Raw genomic sequence first — 21,580 nt, forward strand, 5'->3', positions numbered from 1 at the left:
GCCGCTTGTGCAAAAGGACCAATCCACCGGGAAACAAGGGAAATGCGCACATTTCCTAAACTTGCCGCTTCTTGGGCACGTTTAGGCTCTTCTTAGAGCCGCGCTTTGGAGCTGCCTCCTCCCGCGGTACAAACCCGCCACGGCGTTCCCCGAGATGCCGCAGCGCTCGTTCCCGCGTCCGCGAGGAGGTGGCGAGGCGCGGGCGGCCCAGGGGGCAAGGCAAACGCAGCGGAGCCCAGCCCGGCCTCCGGGCGGCGACGCTCTGGCCCCAGCCCGCTCGATGGTTTCCGCGCGGCCGCCGGGGCTCACACGGTCCAGTCGCCAGGGGGCGCGCTGGCCGGCGTCGCGGATCCCCGAGCTGCGCGGCCCGACTCGAGTCCGCCATATTGGATGCCGCAGCCGCTGCTGCCAGCGCTTCCTCCTCTGTCTTCGCCGAACGGGGCTGGTTCCTGCGGCCCGAGCGGCAGGGAGGTGAAAGAGGAGCCCGTCGGAGGAAGGGGAAGAAGGGGGTGGAGAGTGTAGGGGACGGGGCTAGAGGGAGGGGGACCCAGACGGAGCGGGGCGGAGAAGGCGCCGCGGCCCAGCCCCTCCCCCCGCCCGCCGCCGACCCGCCCCGGCAGCGCCTCTGTTCCCTAGAACGGCGCTACCCCCCGCCCTAGCGGCCATGCCGGGGCCGCGCTGCCGCTGAGGGAGCCCTTCCCCGCCAGCGCGTGCCCTTCCACTCCGCCCCGAGGTCGCAGCGGCCCGCTCTCCCGCCAGCGCCCCCTCCTCGCGGCCACGCAGCAGCCCGCGTCTCGCTCTCCCCACCCAGTGCAGTGGCCGCCGCCTCTTCCGCCGCCGGGCTCGGGGCCTCCGCAGCGACAACATGGAGGCCGTGAAGACCTTCAATAGCGAGGTTGGTATGGCAGCCCGGCTCCCCTGCTCCTGCCCGCACCGCCCCCACCTCGGGTCTTGGCCGGGGCCCGGAGGGTGGGCGCGGGCCTGCGGGTTTTTAAGGGTGGGGTGAGCGGTGGCCTAGCAGTGCCCGTGGGGGAGGGGTGTTTCTCCTCTGGGTGCCCCTCCCCCGGGTCCGGGAGGAGGGTTGGGGGAGGGCCGCCCTGGGGCGGAGGGAGGTTCTGGCGTCTCCGGCGCCCTATGGAATGGCTGCGGGCTTGGAGGGAAAGACCCGGTTGGGCCCTCCCCCGGAGACTCCCGACTGGTCCCTCGAGGTCAGTTCCTCCGAGGCTTGGCCCGCCCACCTCCTTCCTGGGCCTTTGAGGATTTAAGTGGACGCTGGACGTCACTCTCCAGACCTTCCCGGGTCCTCATTGAGGCTGACACCGATTGGGGGCTGTGGGGGAAATGAACCTACGGGGTGTTGATCTGTGGTCACGTTACACGTAATGTTTATAATTGAGACATTGTTGACTAGGTAACCTCCCAGCTAGGGACTTGAGCTAATTGGATGATTTGTAGACAGGCAAAGGTTATTCTGCGGTATCTTCTATTTTTACTCCCTCCTCTTCTAATCCATCACGACATAAGGACAAATGGTAGGGAGAGATCTGTGCATCGAGAGATGGAAGATTCTGGGGGAAACATTTCTTGCTGGCTTATTCACGTGTCAAATGAGATTTTAAAAAGCATATTCCAGTTTTCACAGTGTAGTTGAATTTACTAGTCTGGAAGAAGACAGGTTTTGGTAAGATGTATTCAATTTCTTTTTAAACTCCGACTTCAGTATGCCTTAATGTAAACATTAAACATAGCAAGTACACATCTGCACAGTCAGCATTAGTATCCCTACCCGTAGGCCTTAGAAAGTGTAATTATGCCAGGGAACAGTGGCTCACGGCTGTAATCCCAGCACTTTGGGAGGCCGAGGCAGGCCAGCCACAAGGTCAGGAGTTCAAGACCAGCCTGGCTAACGTGGCGAAACCCTGTCTCTACTAAAAACAAAAAATTAGCTGGGCGTAGTGGTGGGCGCCTGTAATCCCAGTTACTTAGGAGGCTGAGGCAGGAGAAGCGCTTGAACCTGGGAGGCGGAGGTTGCAGTGAGCCCAGATCGGCGCCACTGCAATCCAGCCCAGTGACAGAGTGAGACTCTGTCTACAAAACAAAAAAAAAAGAAAAAGTGTAATTATGCTGCTAAGTAAATTAGCATAAATTTTACGAACTGTTGAAATGCGAATACTTTATTAAAATACTATGATTGTTAAAGAGTATCTTTAATATTTATGTCTTAAAATACTAGCTTTTTGTTTTGGCGGCCCAAATAGGACAGTACTTTTAAATGCCGTTGCGTAATTTTATGTTGTTTCAATTTCTTTAAAAATAAATCTTAGAGAGGCCAAACGGTAGATAATATTTGGGCTGTTTTAGAAAACAGTGATATATAACTTTTTTTGGAAAGCATTTTCTTTTTTAATACTACATTTTTTATTTTTAACATTGATAAATTAGAGCAATGCACTTGGGAATCATCTTCTTTTTTTTTTTTTGAGATGGAGTCTCGCTCTTGTTACCCACGCTGGAGTGGCACCATCTCAGCTCACTGTAGCCTCCACTTCCCAGTTTCAAGCGATTCTCCTGTCTTAGCCTCCCGAGTAGCTGTGATTACCTGCGTGCATCACCACGCCCGACTAATTTTTGTATTTTTGGTAGAGACAGGATTTCACCATGTTGGCCAGGCTGTTCTCAAATTCCTGACCTCAAGTGATCGGCCCGCCGCGTCCTCCCCCAAGTACTGGGATTATGGGCGTGAGCCACCGTGCCTGGTGTTTCATTTTTTTCATAGCTATCTTTCTTTTTTTGAGAAGGAGTCTCATTCTGTCACCCAGGCTGGAGTGCACTGGTGTGATCTTGGCTCACTGCAACATTTGCCTCCCAGGCCCAAGGGGTCCTCCTCTCACCTCAGCCCCCCAAGTAGCTGAGATTACAGGCCAGAGCCACCATGCCCACCGATTTTATTTTTTTATAGAGAGGAGGACTTGTTATGTTGCCCAGGCTGGTCTTGAACTCCTGGGCCCAAGCGATCCTTTCACCTGGCTTCCCAAAGTGCTGGGATGATAGATGTGAGCCACCACGCCTGGGGTGTTACTATTTTATTTTTTTGTTGCCATCATTGGATTTAATTCCTCCCGCCACCCCCTCCCCCCACACACTTTGATGAGTATCTGTCTTTGAGGGGGTTCCTAGTAATGTGGTCCTCCCCCTCAAAGGGCCATCCAAGACATTTTTTTTTTTTTGAGATGGAGTTTTGCTCTTGTTGCCCAGACTCCATGGAGTGCAATGGTGAGATCTTGGCTCCCTGAAGCCTCCACCTCCTGGGTTCAAGCGATTCTCCTGCTTCAGCCTCTGGAGTAGCTGGGATTACAGGCGCCTGCCACCACGCCCAGCCAATTTTTTGTATTTTTAGTGGAGATGAGGTTTCATCATGTTGGCCAGGCTGGTCTTGAACTCCTGACCTCAGGTCATGCACCTGCCTTGGCCTCCCAAAGTGCTGGGATTATAGGCATGAGCCACAGTGCCCGGCCCATCCATGACGTTTTAAACAGTAGCTCCCAAATATTAGATGTGAACAAGTGTTTAGTGCACTGTGGTTGGTCACAGTAAGGAAGAAATGTTAATGCCAGTTTTTCATTTTAATATTAAGTAAGGATAAGAGGGCCTAACATTTACATGTTTAGATAGGTGTTTCACCTGTTTTCTCATTTTACAGGAATTCGAGGTTTTTGGTAGTCGCATTTTAGTGTATGTAGCACTCTCCCCTTTCCCCTTATGGATTTCAAAGAACTTAAGTCTTGCAACTTCCTTATTTATATGCTCTAGCTTCACCATGTTTCAAAGTGAGGTTAGCTTAAAAATAGCAGTACGGAGTCAGAGAGTTGAGGAAGGGAAATATATTTGAAGAAGATTCAGAAAAATACTTTTTTTTTGTTTAAACACAAACAATACATAATACTGTTTTTTATTTTGAATGCAGTTTCTGTGAATGTTGTAATATTTGCTAATGTGTAGTAAACATTTTGTTACTGCAAATAAGCATATGCTGAGTAGTTCAGTAATGATTGTTTTCCATTAAATTATGTGTTACAAATTACAAAAATTAAAAAGGAATTCTAGTTAACAGGATTAGGAGAAAAGGATGTTTTCGATGCTTATAGTCAATTTGGCTTTTAAAGGTGTTTATCTTTGGGCTTAATCCATCACAACTTTCTCTGCTAAATTTAAAGGTATCTTTGAAACATTGAATTGTTAATTCCATTTGCTTTGTAAGGAATCAAAATTTAGCTCTAAGAATAATCAGAAATGTTTGTCAATAAGATATTTTGATACTTCACCTTAAAATATTTAAAATAGGCTGGACTCCATGGGTCATGCCTGTAATCCCAGCACTTTGGGAGGCCAAAGTGGGCAGATGACTTGAGCTCAGGAGTTCCACACTAGCCTGGCCAGCATGGCGAAACTCCTATCTCTACAAAACAACAACAACACAAATTAGCTGGTCATGGTGGCACATGCCTGTAGTCCCAACTTGGGTGAAGGGGTGTAAAGGAGGGGGCAGGTGCTGAGGTGGGAGGATCTCATGAGCCAGGAACGAGGAGGCTGCACCGAGCTGCACCACTACACTCTGGCCCGGGCAACAGTGCAACCCTGAATCAAAAAAATTGAGACAGGTACTTGCTGTCAGCAGGTCACCACTCCGAGCTAATTGTTTTTTATTTTGTTTTGTTTGTAGAGACAGGGTTTCGCCATGTTGCCCCGGCTGGTCTTGAACTCCTGAGCTCAGGTGGTCTGCCCACCTCCCCTCCCAAAGTGCTGGGATTACAGATCTAAGCCATGGTGCCTGCCCCAAATTAAATGTTTAAAATATGAAATACTTACCTTTTATGACTTGCTAAGGCTCAGGTTTTTCCAGACTGAATTTTATCACCCTCATCTTTTAATTTTGTGGAGATCATTGGTTTGAAAACAGGAAGATGCCAGAGACTTTAAGAATATAGATTTTTGTGAATTGTGGGTGTGTGTCTGTAGTCCTAGCTACTTGGAAGGCTGAGGCGGGAGGATCTGTTGAGCTCAGGAGTTCGAGGCTGCAGAGTGCAATTACTGCTCCTGTGAATAGCCACTGCACTCTAGCCTGGGCAACAGTGTGAGATTCTGCTTCAAAACAAACAAACAAACAAACAAAAAAACCCTCAGAAAACCCTGATAATATAGATTTTTAATCTGCAAACTGTGGATGAGTTTCAGCTATGAAAATCCCAGACTTCATGCAAGACATGTATGAGTTCTTTTTGTGATGTCTACCCACCCTACCATAATTTCTCAAAGGAATTGACCTTTCACTTCTGCGTTAAAAATTAGTGTGTCAGAAGATCCTTTAATTGTGCAGGAATTATGTGGTAAATTTCTCTTATCACGAGTTAAATGATATTTAGGCTCAAGAATTTATTTTTTTTAAGTGGCCCCTGTGCTAATTTTGTGGGAGAAAAATAATTTCTATTTAAACATCATCCCTGTGATGAAAGTTTAATCCCATGACCACTACTTTCAATTCTGAAATGATGAAAGACTGAAGTTCAGGTTAGAATACAAGATTTCCTCAGAGTCAGTGGGTGAACAGTTAACCGTAAGAGAATTACCAGTGCAAGCTATTGCAGTTGCTGCTGCTCTAAGATGGTGGCACTTGTAATGATTTAGCATTTCTTCCTAGTGAAAAGGGTCACAGATTGAACTGCCTAAATCTGTGGATTACTTTGGGACTGCATTGATTGCTGGAATGCAGCAGTTTTATGTGAGCTGCATATCTATACTCAGTATTTAAGAATGATCACTGTTTGGAGGTCATTCTGGTAGGATCTTGTTCTATTTTTTTGTTTCCTTTTTTGTTTCTTTGAAAAGGGGTCGTGAGACAGTGGCAAGTGCACAACCCATTCTTTCCTTTAGTTCGAGAGGGCATTTTAAAACATAGCAGACTGTTGTTGTTTAAGACTGAGTCTCTCTTGCCCAGGCTAGAGAGTGCAAGGGCAGGATCATAGCTTACTGTAACCTCGAACTCCTGGGCTCAAGTGATCTTCCTGCTTCAGCCTCCTGAGTAACCAGGACTACAGGCATGTGCCACTATGCACACCTAATTTTTAAATTTTTTGTAGGGGTTGGGGGGGGGGTGTCAATATGTCCAGGCTGTTCTTGAACTCCTGGCCTTTAATGATGCTGCTGCGTTGACCTCCCAAAGTACTGGGATTACAGGTGTGGGCCACTGTCCTGGCCAGATTCTTTTAAATTTTAAGTACTTCAAACAAACACACACAGTCCCTTTACCATTAATCACACTTCAAAAAAGTTAACAGTAAATCTTTAAAATAATAAAATGATCTATTAAAGTGATCTATTTTTTTCAGGTCCTTTGTATTGCTAGTGTATTACAATGTAGCCTTTCCCCCATGATCTGTTTCTCTTGCTGCTCTGAATAGGCTGAGTGGGAAGATGTAGGACCGAATATGTAGGTTTGAGATATGTCAGAAGAGTAATTTCAGTTTAATTTCTGGATTTACCTTAGTTCATAAATTTAGAGGATTCTGTTACCTTTAATTGTATTTAGGATACCTAAATTCTTAGTATTTTTTTGTTTTTGGGATCCTTTCGGATAGATGAATCTTTAAACTGTTCCAGGATGCAGGCTTTCCATAATCAGTTTAATATCCACTACATTTTTCTGTTCTATAAAGTGAGCTCCCATCTCCATTTTATTTTGCTTCCAATTTTGTATTCAGTGTGGGTATTTTGTCTAACTACAGGACTTTTTATAATTTCACCAACATCTGGTAGTAGACATGGGTTAGTAGAGAAAAGTAGAAAAGGCAGAGGGCATAATACAAACGTGAAATTTGGTTTTAGTTTGTATGTTTTTCCTTTGTCGATAGTTTAGGACAGGGAATTTGTGGGAAGCAGCTATAAAACACTGCATTTGTCTTTTATTTTCATCTACCAGGGAATGTGTCTCTGCTTTTCCTTTCCCATTATCATTTTCTAGTGGGAGTTCTGGTTAATTCTGTCAGTCAGGCTGTGTTTTTTTCTTTTTACCTTGTGAAAGTCCTTTAAAGATGTAGCATACTTAGTGTTATAAAGGAAGGAAGTCTTTCACTAACCCGTTTCTGCTCATATGAGAACCCAAGATCTAAATATTTTGGGAACTATTGTTTGCTTGGGGAGCAGTGCTATGCATTCCAGGATGTTTACAGCATCCCTGGCCTCTATGCATTAGATGCCACTAGCACCCTCCACAATTATGACAGCCAAAAATGTTTCCAGACGTTGCTGAATTTTTCTTGTGGGTCATGGTGACCCTGGTTCAGAATCACTGATTTAGGTCTCCTGTTAAACTGTCTTAAAACACTGTGCTTTTTCTTCCAGTGATCATAGCAATTTTAAGTAATTTTAGTAGTCTTTACCACTAGACGATAAGCTCTATGAGGACAGTGACTATATTTCCTTTGTTTCGTGTCCTTGGTTCATAGCACAGTATCCTAATACACAGTATATATGTAAAGTAAAGATTTTTTTTTTTTTTTTTTTGGAGACTGGGCCTTGCTCTGTCATCCAGGCTCGAGGGCAGTGGTGCCATCAGGGCCCACTGCAACCTCTGCCTCAGGCATTTCTCCCACAGCCTCGTGAGTAGCTGGGACCACAGGCATTCACCTCCATGCCTGGGTAATTTTTGTGTTTTGAATAGAGATGGGGTCTTGCCATGTTGCCCAGGCTGGTAGGCTGGTGTAGAACTGGTCTCAAGAGATCCACCCACCTTGATCTCTCAAAGTGTTGGTATTATAGGCGTGTGCTACCGTGCCCGGCCGCTAAGTAAAGATTTTTTGAATGAATGGATGCAATCCTAGGTAGCTAAATGACCTTGGCCAAGGTAGTTAACATTTCTGAACATCTGGTTATTACTTTGTTGAGGAGAATTGGGGAGGGGACTAGTCCATTGAAGATTCCAGTTAGTTTAAATCCATTGTGAGTTTTATGTTGTCTAGTAATTATGTTATTTTCATGTCTGATTTTGCTCTGTTTTTCTATTTGAAATGACATGTAGAAGTTTTTTTCTTACATTAAAAATAGAATACAAGGATAATTGAAACTGATCATGGTTTTGAGAGACTGCATGATTTGAGAGTGTTAAATATGCATCATTAAATATAAAAAAATTTTGGGCACGATGGAAATGCATGTTTCGTGGAGTTCAGTTATTTCATTCTAGACTAGCATTGAGTTTGTTACAGTAATTTTGATTAACATTTAGGGGACTTTATAGCCCCAGTGTCCTAAAGAGTCATATTCTGTGATCATTTGCTTGCTGTTTTTTTGAGACGGAGTCTTGCTTCTTCGCCCAGGCTGGAGTGCAGAGGCGTGATCTCGGTTGACTGCAACCTCCGCCTCCTGGGTTCAAGCAATTCTCCTGCCTTAGCCTCCCCAGTAGCTGGAATTACAGGCATGTATCACCACACCCGGCTAATTTTTGTATTTTTAGTAGAAGCGGGGTTTCACCATGTTGACCAGGCTGATCTCGAACTCCTGACCTCAAGTGATCCGCCCACCTCAGCATGCCAAAGTGCTGGGATTACAGGTGTGAGCCACCGCCTGGCCTGTTTGCTTCTTTTTCAGAAGGGGTATAGGTGGCTTAGAATTAGTGATAATATTACTACTTGTATGTACAATTTCATATACCTGTTTCTAAGGCCAGTTATGCTGTTTTGGACAACTTCTAACTCATAATGGTGTGAAAGAATGTAATCAACCTTGACCTTGAACACTGGCTGAGCTCCTGAAATTTTAAGTGAGCTCATTTTGTCTGGTTTTGTTTTCTCAACATCTTTCTCTACTCCTCTCTCTCAGGATTGTGCCTCTACTCCTGCTTGTACAGACTGCTTTTCCAGCAGCATGGACACAAGAAGCATAGTAAGATGATGATAACCCACATAAGGCAGGCCCTTTGGAATATGTTAGGTTTCAATTGGTAGTGGAATAGTATATTTGATTATATGGTTAGTACTTGAGAAGCAGAATGAAGTTTGTCACTTAGAATAGATTGGTAGTCTTAAAAGAGAGCGTCTAGGGAATAAGTTGAATTGCTTCACAAAAAATAGGTTAATTGGAGAAAAAATTTTATGCTCAATAGTGAGCATAAGTCATGTGTAAACTTTTGTTGTGTTTACTTCTATTCTGCTCCATGTGATTTTACAAAAGAAATAGAACCATTTGAGTGAATTGCAGACCTCTTAATTTAATAATGTACCTTTTGAAGAATTTCTTTGAACTATAAAATGACAGATTATTGACGTATATGCTGTAGGAATAAACAGACTAAATTGAAATTTTGATTTTCTAATTATAGAGGCAGCAGATTGTGGTAGAGGTACTATTGGTTATGAGAAATAAATGCTGATGAGAACTGTTTTTATAGCTTGTGATTTCTTACCTAAATGGATTCTGTCTCATATTTGATGGTAAACATGATGCATTTGCTTTTTCTGATTTTGATTATATGCATTTGTTTCGTCTAATTTTGTTTTATAAGAGTTTCTGATACAGCCATCCTTTAAACTTAAGGAATGCTATGTAAATGTATTAAAATACCTACTATAGGTCAGGAAAAGTCTCAGGAACTTTGACATTTATTTATTTAGTCAGAATGGGGACTAGGTTGCTTGCTCATGTTCTCTAAAGACAATTTTGACTGTTAAGTTGATGTATGCCAAATTTGTTTTTAAAATAATTCTGCAACTTAATGTAATTTATATTGATTGACTTGAAAGACCTAGGATTTCATTCTTTAATTTGTTTATGCATGTAACTAATATTTAATGAGCATGTATTGTGGCCTAGGGATTTTTTTTCCATCTCCTGGGTTATAGTGGCAAACCAGACAAGCAAAAATCATGCCCTTTTGGAGCCTGTGTTGTTGTGATCCTTTTCCTTTTGTCTTGTTACCAGTTTATGTATTGAACTTGCTGCAGAGCTGGAGAGGCTGTGCAGGCACTACTGACTCCAGCATTGCTTCTTTGCTAAGGACTATGTTGGTTGCAGCCTGATCTGTTCTTAGCATTTTGCCTCTTAGAGTTCAGATTGCCTGTCCACTACTCAAAATAGAGACTGAGCAGGTAGACTTAGTTAAATGATTTTTCAAACAATGGGAAAATATGACTAGCTACATTAAGTTTTATACAAAATTGTCTGTTATATATGTTTTAAAATCTCCATTTGATATTTTGGAATCAACTATTATACAGATTTAAGGATGTTTTGTCAGCGAGAATCATTAGTCTCCACATGCATATGATTTTAAAAAGCAACTATTGTTAAGTGGAGACCAAAGCCTTATGAATTTAGAATAATAAACTAATAAGTATTTTCATTTTTAAAGCAAACATTTAAGTATCTGAGAAAATTGATGTCCCTTTTATAAATATTTTCTGAATTTGGTGTGATTTCTCAGGGTTTATTTGAGTAACTTATCAAAGAAAGACAAAATACTTTGCCATGTACTTTAGTGTGTAGAACTTGGGAAATAATATAAAGATTTCTGTACAGTGATCAATGTCTCAAAGGTTGACCAAGTCCTAGTTAATGGCTTTCTTTGATCTAGCAGTGTTTTTGATACCATAAAGTCTTATGGTTAAGAAAAAATAGACTATTAAGTGTTTGAATTTGTTGAAATATTTTAAATATATGAGTAAAATCTTATGGAGTAAAAAAAATTTTTTTAATCTTTTTTGCCCTTTGAGTTTTGAATTTTGTTTTTTACAAATCAAAATATGATGTAGCAAATGTCTAGTTTCTGTAACAACTGCTCACTATGATGACAAAAATCTGTCTTATATATTTTTGAAGTGCTTTTAATTTGCCAAACATTTATTAGAAGTTACCACTTTGCTGGGCACAGTGGCTCTTGCCTGTAATCCCAGCAGTTTGGGAGGCCACGGTGGGTGGATCACGAGGTCAGGAGTTTGAGACCAGCCTGGCCAACATGTTGAAACCCCGTCTCTACTAAAAATATAAAAATTAGCCAGGCGTGGTGATGTGCGCCTGTAATCCCAGCTACTCAGGAGGCTGAGGCAGGAGAATTTCTTGAACCAGGGAGGGAGAGGTTGCAGTGAGCTGAGATCACGTCACTGCACTCCAGCCTGGGCGACAGAGCAAGACTGGCTGGGTGGGGATTGGGGGAGGGAAGTTAACCACTTTTTCAAAACATCTCATGTACACAAGTGTGTGTGCCTACTGTATACTTAAAAAAATTAAAAAGAAAAAAATAGATATTAGAAAAAAGTGAACCACTTTATAATAATATACAGTGTTTTATACTCTGCGCTCTTTTCTGCAGCCATTATGTTTCCGTGGATCTTTAGTTTAACTTTGTGATAATGGTTAAATAGGGGTTATCCCATTTTACAGATAAGGAAACTGAGGCCGAACAGTTGTGATTTTTCCAAGGAAATGCAGTTCTGTAAGCATTAGAGCAGGGATTAGAAGGGCTTAGTTCTCAGTCTCTGGTGCTAGGTGTAAAGGAGAACCACCATTCAATTTTTCATAGGTTTTTTTGGTTGGTGGTTTTGTTTTTACTGGTGTAATGTACAAATACAAATTCATTTTTAATTTTTATAACTTCACATTCATAGAAAAATAGTAAGAATGATGAAGAAGTTTTGTGTATACTTCATCCAGATGTCTCTACCTCCTGTAACCATATTTGCTTTCTTTCTCTCTCTTCACATGCAAATGAAAATATAATTTCTGAACATTTTGAGAGTAAATTCCAATTCATGGTACCCCTTACCTCTAAATAACTCTGTGTATATTTTAAAAACAAGCACATTTTATTTAACTGTAGTACAATGATCAAAATCAGTAAATTAACTTTGATACAGTACTGTTGTCTGTAGATCATATTCAGGTTTCACTAATCATACCAGTAATGTCCTTACTGGAGTAAATTCTACATCACACCTTACGTTCTCTTGTCTTAGTCTCCCTTAATGTGAATTGATTGGTTACTCCTCTTGTATGACCTTTGAGATGATATTTGATAAAAATAGGCCAGTATTTTTAGAATTGCTTTAATATTGATTTGCTGCTGCTTCATGATTAGGTTTGGGTTCTATATTTTTGGCAGGAACACTCCAGGAGTAATATTGTATTCCTCTCAGTGTACGATATCAGGAATCATGTTATCCATATATTCCATTAATAGGGATGTTGAGCTTTTGTTTATTATTATTTTTTAAAGAGACAGGGATGTTGCTCTCTTGCTCAGGTTTGAGTGCAGTGCTGTGATCATGGCTCACTGCAGCCTCGAACTTTTGGGCTTAAGCAGTCCTTTGACCTCAGCCTTCTGAGTAGCTGGGACTACAGGTGCACTCCAACATGCCTGCCTAATTTTTTTTTTTTTTTTTTGAGACGGAGTCTTGCTCTGTCGCCCAGGCTGGAGTGCAGTGGCCGGATCTCAGCTCACTGCAACCTCCGCCTCCCGGGTTCACGCCATTCTCCTGCCTCAGCCTCCCGAGTAGCTGGGACCACAGGCACCCGCCACCTCGCCCAGCTAACTTTTTGTATTTTTAGTAGAGACGGGGTTTCACCGTGTTAGCCAGGATGGTCTCGATCTCCTGACCTCATGATCTGCCCATCTCGGCCTCCCAAAGTGCTGGGATTACAGGCTTGAGCCACCGTGCCCGGCCGCCTGCCTAATTTTTTAGATTTTTGGTAGAGAGGAGGTCTGGCTGTGTTGCTCAGGCTGGGGTGCTGATTTTTATCTGCATGGTTTCCCTACTGTATAGTTACTGTGTTTCCTTTGTAACTATTAATAGTATCTTCTGGGGAGATACTTAGATGCAAATATCTTGCTACTCGTCAAATTTTCAGCATTTGTTTTAGCATCTTCTCTGTTCTTAAATGAATCAGAACTAATGGTGATTGCCCAGTGGTGGTTTTATGAGTCTATCATGTTTGTATTTATTAGTTCGCATTCTCTACAAGCTTTCCCATTTATATATGTAGGTGTGTATTATATTAGTATGAACTCATGATGGTTTTTTTTTGTTTGTTTTTTGTTTTTTGCTACAGAGTCTCACTCTGTCACCTGGGCTAGAGTGCAGTGGCGTGATCTCAGCTCAGTGCAGCCTCCACCTCCCAGGTTCAAGTGATTCTTGTGCCTCAGCCTCCTGACTAGCTGGGGCTAAAGGCACACAACACCATGCCTGGCTAATTTTTGTATTTTTAGTAGAGTCCAGGTTTTGCCATGTTGACCAGACTGATCTTGAACTCCTGGCCTCAAGTGATCCACCCGCCTCGGCCTCCCAAAGTGCTGGGATTACAGGCGTGAGCCACCGCACCCAGCTAAACTCATACATTTTTTTTTTTTTTTTTTTTTTATTGATTGAGGTATCTTTATACTTTGATCGTCTCAGTTTTGACTAGGCAAGCTGGCTCCTTTGTCCTTTAGACAAGTCCTCATTATTTTTTGAGTTGTCTTATTCTCTAGTGTAATAAAATACTCCCGCCCCAGCCTGGGAATCAGCCATTTCTCTAGTTTCTTTTAGTTTATGTATGTCTATCACTAGATAGAACTGTACATTTTATATATATACGTACATTCCTTCTCATCTCTTTTGTATCTGTTTATCTAAAAAGCCATGAATTCGTCATAATATCTTCAATTCCAGTCAAATACAGTAGGGTTCATTCTAGCTTTACTTCTTTCCAAATCTGTAATTTCTTTCTTTGACAGCAAGAAACCTGGCTTTTGTTATCTACAATATATTTACTTATTATTTGTTCATTCTTGAAATACATAGAAAGTAGTTTCAGAATTGCTAAAGCATATATCTGAAAACAAACCTATTAATTAGAGTTTAATATTTGTAATTCATTTTTTGTTTTTGCCTAAGGTTATATAGTTAAAATACTATGTACAAACATTACTTGGTTAGGTTTCTCCCCCACTTAAAGTGGTTTTGCTATTAATTTGAAATACAGTTAGGTTCAATTTTTTCTGTTTGTATTCCATTTTGACTTTTTTCCTCTTTCATCCTTGTCCTTGTTTGCAATTTTTTTAGTATGTGAAACATTAAAGATAAATTAACTTTAATCATTTACTTTTTCCTAGCTTCAACGTCATAACTACTTACACTGTGATAAAAAACCAAAACAGCAAAGCATTTATTTAACATTCTTCAGATAACATTCTGAAATTCAGGGACTTAGGTGTGGAGAAGGATTTAGGTAAGCGATCCAATAGTGCAGATTCTACTGATGGGTGAAAGAAAGTATATATTTAGAGAAAATTTATTCTTTATGAGTGGAATCTCCAGTCCAGGGGGCAGCAAAATTTGTCTGTAGAGCATTAGTAAATATCTTAGGTGTTGTGGGCCTCTTTGTATATTCTTCTTTGTCTTTTACAAAGCTTAAAATAGAGAACCGTTCGGCTGAGTGTGATAGTTTAGGCCTGTAATCCCACCACTTTGGGAGGCTGAGGCAGTCTGATCGCTTGAGCTTAGGAGTTCCAGACCAGCCTGGGCAATATTGTGAAACAGTATGTCTCTACAAAAAATACTAATACAAAAACATTAGCTGGGCATGGTGATCCATGTCTATAGTCCTAGCTACTTGGGAGGATTACTTAATCCAGGGAGGTGGAGGTTGCAGTGAGTTGAGATTGTGCCACTTTACTCCAGCGTGGGTGACAGAGCAAGACCCTGTCTCAAAACAAAACAAAAAAACCCATATATATATATATATATATACACACACACACACACACACACACACACACACACACCATCCTTAGTTTGAGGGCCTACCAAAACAGGCCAAAGGCTATACTTTGCTGGGCTCAGCAGTAAACTTAGAAACTTGAGAACTTGGTTAATAACATGCTACTTGTAAACGAGAATTATAATTGAGCAGAACAATATAGCTCATAAAGGCCTTATAGTGCTTATCTTAAATCAAAAACAGAGCAAAACCACTTGAAAAGCTGTCTGATGGAAATATTCAGCACTTTTTTTTTGCATTGACCACGTGCAGATACTATTTTAGGCACTAGGATTCAACAGTGTACAAAACAGACCAAATGAAAAACCAAAACAAGCCTCTGCCTTCGTGGAGTTTACATTCGTTTGTGTGTGTGTGTGTGTGTGTGTGTCTGTGTCTGTGTGTCTGTGTACGTGTACTAGAAATGCATGTTTCTTGTTTTTCCTCATTTAGTGCCATTTTATTTACTGAAAGTTGTTTACATTTTAATTGCAGAGAGGATTCTTGTTGCGAAAGTTGATTTAAAAAATTCAGCAAAGGGGGCAACATTTTAAAAGGTTAGCTCATTGCTTTCCATCCTTCCTTCTTTGTGAAGTGTAATATTTATTTGAAACTGATTCTTAGTCATTATGATTTCAACGTGTTGCTGCGCTAACTCACTAAAGGAAGACAATAAAATAAAACTGCACTAATTGGCACAAACAACCCATACCTAATTTAGTGATAAGTACATGTGCATTATAGACCTTTTAAAAAATATTACATACATAAAAAGGCTTTAATTAATAAATGATAATGAGAATGATTACTGTCCAACGTTGAGAGCCGCTGTGGATATAGTTGCTTATGTTATTTTCTTAAAATAGGGACAAAGTTTACTAATAGGACTAGTATTTACTTACTAAATGTTAATAAAAGCTCAAGAACTGTTTGCAGATTATCCATCTTGCCTCTGGCTGAATATCAGCACCTTTGAATAAAAATTGTCAAGATGAATTTTTACCATGTTACTTTTTTTTTCTGAGATAATTTATATGAGTAGTTTTTAAATTAGCCTTTGTAAGGATAATTAATATCTTTTTTTTTTAACATCAAGAAATAAGGTTTCAATTTTTATAGTAATTTCTGTTGAACAAGAAATTCCAAATTCTTACTCTCATTTTATGAGACAACTCAGAAGTTTTTAGAAGCCTGTCTCTGTTGTGGTGGTAATTTCAAGAATGAAAGTTGTGAGCAATTTAGCCAAAGAGTAGTAAAATCCTAAAGGAGTTGGTTGGAGGCTGCAGCATCATTGTGCAAAATTCCCTAATCAGTACTTTGATTTATTTGCAAAAGCAAAGAATTAGATGTCTCAGTCCCCTTAGAGCTGTAACAGTTTATTAATTCCCAATAATCCTATGGGTGAAGGCCTATGAATAAAATCTCTTTTTTTTGAGACAGGGTTTAGCTCTGTCGCCCAGTCTGGAGTACAATGGCTCCATTTTGGCTCACTGCAACCTCTGCCTCCTGGGTTCAAGCGATTCTCCTGCCTCAGCCTCCTGAGTAGCTGGGATTACAGGCATGTGCCACCGTGCCTGGCTAATTTTGTATTTTTAGTAGAGATGAGGTTTCTCCTGGTTAATCAGGCTGGCCTCGAACTCCTGACCTCAGCAATCTGCCCGCCTCAGCCTCCCAAAGTGCTGGGATTACAGGCATGAGCCCCTGCACCCAGCCTAAAATCTCTTACTTTACTAGTCCTACAGAATTGTCGATGTTTTCATTTTAATTACAAAATAGTTTTCAGATTGCTGTAATACAGTAAGAGCCTATGAAGGTTTTAATAGTAATAGCATCTGGTGGTTGGAAAGAGTGCATGAAAAGTTGCTGGTTGTTTGAGCTTTGTTACTTATTTGCCATCTGTCAGACATTCTGCAGGGTAGTCTGCAACATTGTATACCTACACAGCCTTTTCCTCAGAAAGCTCTTTCTGATGGGATGGGACTGGGAATATGCTGAAAAGTAATGTGATGAGCATTGTGATATGAAGAGTAATGGTGTCACCTATGTATACGTTGTGTACGTTCTTTGTACACTGTGATGTATACAGTGGAAACGGTGAAGGCATTGTGTGCAAAACATAGAAGCTCATATTCAAGGAAATTGCAACTTTGGGTAGGGCATAGGGTAGGGAGAAGTGATTGGAGAATTAAGCCTGGGTTTTCTGATGAAGGGCCTTTATATAGCATGCATAGGACCGCCTTCTAAATCAAAAGGGAATTGAGAGTCTGAAGGGCTTTAAATGAAAGCACAAGTTTTAAATTTGTTTTAGAAAAATTATTAGCATCTTTGTGGAGCAGGGAAGGGCAATGGCGGGATGAGTTTGGGATAGGAAGGTTAAATTAGTCTAGAGAAGATAAGGGGCTCAACTAAAGTAATACTAATAGGGAGAAGAGGAAGGGATGACTGCAATAGAAGTTTAGTAATAACAGGAAGATGGATATGAGGAAGATGGGTGTTGCCAGGGCTCTTGTTTAAGTGACTAGGTTGATTTAAGGGTATGGTACCAGTCACTAAGATGGCCAAATCAGGGAGAGAAGGAAGATTGAGGAGAAAGATAATTTGGGGGGGATAGGGTAGATGGGGGATTTTTCTTTTTTTTAGTATCCCACCAAGAATAAAAGAAAGATCTCACTATGGAAGGAAGCTTAAAATCACCTTTATCTCAACCACCCAAAGACTATTATGGTTACTGTTTTGTTAGGTACAGTAGTTTGTGCATCTTGAATATTTGTTGTCTGTGGAACATCAAGGTGGAGATACCTAGCTAGATGTATGGGTTGGGCACCTGGAGAGAACAGGCTAGAAATGAAGATTGAGGGGACAGTATAGTTGTTTAGGGTGATAATATAGGAAAAGAAGAAAATCTAGCCTAGACGAAAAATCTTGTAGAATCTTTTCATCCTCAGGTTTGTCCTCCCTCCCTCCCTTTCCCCTGTCCCTATTATGTCGGGTTTGTGAGTGTGAGACATTTAAAAGCAACTCTGCGTGAAGTATGCTCGATTTTAAATTCTGTCTATACAACCAGATGTTCTTGTATGTAATTAAAACTTAAGTAGTAAATTGAATGACCTGTGAATAAAATTAAGGATTCAAATTTTGTTTAATGAGATTTTATTAGAATTTCTTAATATTAAGCCCACTCATATTATTCAGCATTTTATTTACTCTTAGTTACATAATTCTTTGCTCTAAGTCTACTGTAAGCAATTGTGCACGTGGAATTGTGCATTTAAAGACTGTATCATTAGATATAGAACTTATGTTTATTTGGGAAATTCCAGCTAATACAATTTTGGCATTTTTTTTGCAAAAAGCTTTATAAATGAATTATTCTTTTTCTTGTCCTCATTTTGGCCATTTCATTGTTAATAGTACTAAATTAAAAGGAGGTGAAACTCGGCTGGGCGCGGTGGCTCAAGCCTGTAATCCCAGCACTTTGGGAGGCCGAGATGGGCAGATCACGAGGTCAGGAGATCGAGACCATCCTGGCTAACACAGTGAAACCCCATCTCTACTAAAAAATACAAAAACTAGCCGGGCAAGGTGGCGGGCGCCTGTAGTCCCAGCTACTCGGGAGGCTGAGGCAGGAGAATGGCGTAAACCCGGGAGGTGGAGCTTGCAGTGAGCTGAGGTCCGGCCACTGCATTCCAGCCTGGGCGACAGAGCGAGACTCCGTCTCAAAAAAAAAAAAAAAAAGGAGGTGAAATTTACGTTTTCATTTTGATGTTTACAAAAGACATGGGAATGAATTGAAATTAAAGGAAGGTGGACTGTGTGGATCCCAGGAAAATTAAAATGAAATTATTTTCATATATACACCAGTGTGTTTTTGTATTTTGTTTTCTACTATGGAGAATTGTTTCTGTTTTCTTTGATTTTAGAATAGGGTGGCTGAAGGCCATCACAAACATATTCTGCATTTGTAGCTATAGGAATAGTTGGTTATGGTTTTATAATTGGGTTCCCTGTTAACTTTCTTGCTTAAACCTGATATCTAAAAACCACAATTTTTTTTTTTTTTTTTGGAGACGGAGTTTCACTCTTGTTGCCCAGGCTGGAGTACAATGGTGTCATCTCCGCTCACTGCGACCTCCACCTTCTGAGTTCAATTAATTCTCCTGCCTCAGACTCCCAAGTAGCTGGGATTTCACAGGCATGCATCACCCTGCCTGGCTAATTTTGTATTTTTTTTGTAGAGACAGGGTTCTCCACGTTGGTCAGGCTGGTCTCGAACGCCCGACCTCAGGTGATCCACCTGCCTCGCTCGGCCTGCCAAAGTGCTGAGATTACAGGCATGAGCCACCGCGTCTGGCAAAAACTACAAATTTTAGACCTGAAAGACATATCAGAAAGACTCTTTTTACAGATGAGGAATCAAGATTCAGAAATGATTAAACTTGTTCAGTCATACCTTTACTAGGTGCACATAGTTAGTGGCCTAATTAGAACACATTTATATCCTCTTTGTTTACTGCTGTTTTATTTTCACTATGGATTTTTTGAGTGTGATCTTGGTAGTATTTATGTTTGGTGGAGGGAGAAGAGGAGTGGGAATTGGTGATTCTTAATAGATTATTAATATTTCTTGTTAACTCTGGGACAGAATAAGGAGCATACTACTGTGCTGCTCCTCTCCTGCTCATAGAATAGGATTCCAGAGAAAATACGCTTTCCTTGGCAAGGAAGTATTTTACAGTAACACCCACTTGGCCAGCAACTCACTGCAGAAAACTAAAAAGCCTTTGAGTCCAAAGCTCATGTATTTTGTACCTCCTTTTAAAGAGAGGAGTGTGGTTATTCTTTAAGTCTATATCCTTAATGTATCTGTAGTATATTTCTAATTTTCACATTTTAACAATGATGGCTACTTTGTGAGGACTTCATTTAGATTTTTGCAAACTACTGTTTAGAGTTCCTAGTAGAGGTTCCTAGTAGAGGCCTTTTAAAGCCTGAAAAGGCTTCAAAATTAATATGGTTGCTGTAAAGTAACATGTGACAGATGACAGTTGGTTGCCAGGAAGGAGATGGTGGTTTTATCATTTATAAAATGGGATTAGATAAGATGACCTTTAGGATCCCTTATGTACTAATCCTGATAAGCAAGTTTTCTAATTAATCTTTTCTTAGCCTCATTTAAAAATAGAGATAATGGTGTATTTCCTGACTACCTTTCAGTTGGTTTGAATATTTAAAAATCTAGTAATTTTATAAAGTATTTGGAAAGCTAAACAACTTTTATTCTATTAGGGAATACTAGGAATTTTAATTTCTTTTTTTTTTAAGAGGCTGCAATTGGGGAACATGTAGTGTCATTGTGGTTATCTCAGTTGCCCTGGAAAGTATCTTCATATTATAACATAATTTAATAGTGGGTAAAAGTTACAGAGACTATGAGTTGTAAAGAATGTGCTAGATTATGTTCAGCATGTTTCAAGTTGGGGAAATAATTGAATGAGACTTTTGAACAGCAGACAGTTACAAAATACAGACTGTAATGTATTTTGCTTGTTTGTTTTTTTGAGATGGAGTCTCACTCTGTCGCCTAGGCTAGCATGCAGTGGCGCAATCGTGGCTTGCTGCATCCTCCACCTCCTAGGTTCAAGCGATTCTGCTGCCTCAGCCTCCAGGCACTTGCCACCGTGCCTGGCCAGTATGTTAGACTAATATTATTACTGGTCATCAGTTAAAAGAATTTCATTGTTTTATTAAGAAACCCAGCAAGACTTTTAAGAACATCAGTTTTAAGCAGTAAAAAGTAGTGTAGTTTTTTTTTTTTTTTTTTTAAACCAGAAAGTATAAAGGGGGCCGGGCACAGTGGCTCATTCCTATAATCCTAGCACTTTGGGAGGCTGAAGTGGGCGGATCACCTGAGGTCAGGAGTTCGAAACCAGCCTGGCCAACATGGTGAAACCCTGTCTTCACTAAAAATACAAAAATTAAGGCCCGGTGCGGTGGCTCATGCTTGTAATCCCAGCACTTTGGGAGGCCGAAGCATGTGAATCACCCGAGGTTGGGAGTTTGGGACCAGCCTGGCCAATACGGTGAAACCCCATCTCTACTAAAAAATACAAAAATTAGCCAAGTGTAGTAGCGCATGCCTGTAATCCCAGTTACTTTGGAGGCTAAGGCAGGAGAATCGCTTGAACCTGGGAGGCGGAGGTTGCAGTGAGCCAAGATCGTGCCATTGCACTCCAGCCTGGGTGACAGAGCAAAACTTCGTCTCAAAAAATAAATTTAAAAAAGTTAGCTGGGCGTAGTGGCGGGCACCTGTAATTCCAGCTACTCAGGAGGCTGACGCAGGAGAACCACTTGAACCTGGGGGTCAGAGGTTGCAGTAAGCCAAGATTGCAACTCTGCCTCAAAAATAAATAAATAAATGTATGAAGTGTCTATTTTGCATATATACATGTATACAATGTACATACTTGTAATATTTATACATATTTATAAAGAAAGATGCATATAGACAACTCTGAAAGGTGGCCTACCAGCCGTTTAACAGTGGTTATTTCTGAAGAAAGCAGTAGGTGGATAGGGTGCAGTGAATGAGACCTTTGAATAGTTTGATTTTTTTCACAGTGAGCATTTATTACCTTATTATTATTATTAATTCGAGTTGAACTCTCACTCTGTCACACAGGCTGTAGTGCAGTGGCATGATCATAGCTCACCGTAGCCTTGAACTCCTGGGCTCAAGTGATGTTCCCCCCTCAGCCTTCCAAAGTGTTGGAATTATAGGCATGAGCCACTGTGCCTGGTC

General features: G+C 41.0%; 1 protein-coding gene across 1 annotated transcript in view; it reads left to right on the forward strand.

The window, feature by feature from the left end:
• Positions 1–322: 322 nt before the first annotated feature.
• Positions 323–21,580, forward strand: part of TIAM2 (TIAM Rac1 associated GEF 2) — a 541,563-nt gene continuing 520,305 nt past the window's right edge. Inside the window, 2 exon segments of the mRNA XM_023206084.3 lie at positions 323–895; positions 8,872–8,934. Of these exon segments, the coding sequence (XP_023061852.2) occupies positions 866–895; positions 8,872–8,934 (93 nt within the window). The 5' untranslated portion in view covers positions 323–865.

Source organism: Piliocolobus tephrosceles, chromosome 5 (assembly GCF_002776525.5).
Source record: "Piliocolobus tephrosceles isolate RC106 chromosome 5, ASM277652v3, whole genome shotgun sequence".
NCBI classification, from domain to species: domain Eukaryota; kingdom Metazoa; phylum Chordata; class Mammalia; order Primates; family Cercopithecidae; genus Piliocolobus; species Piliocolobus tephrosceles.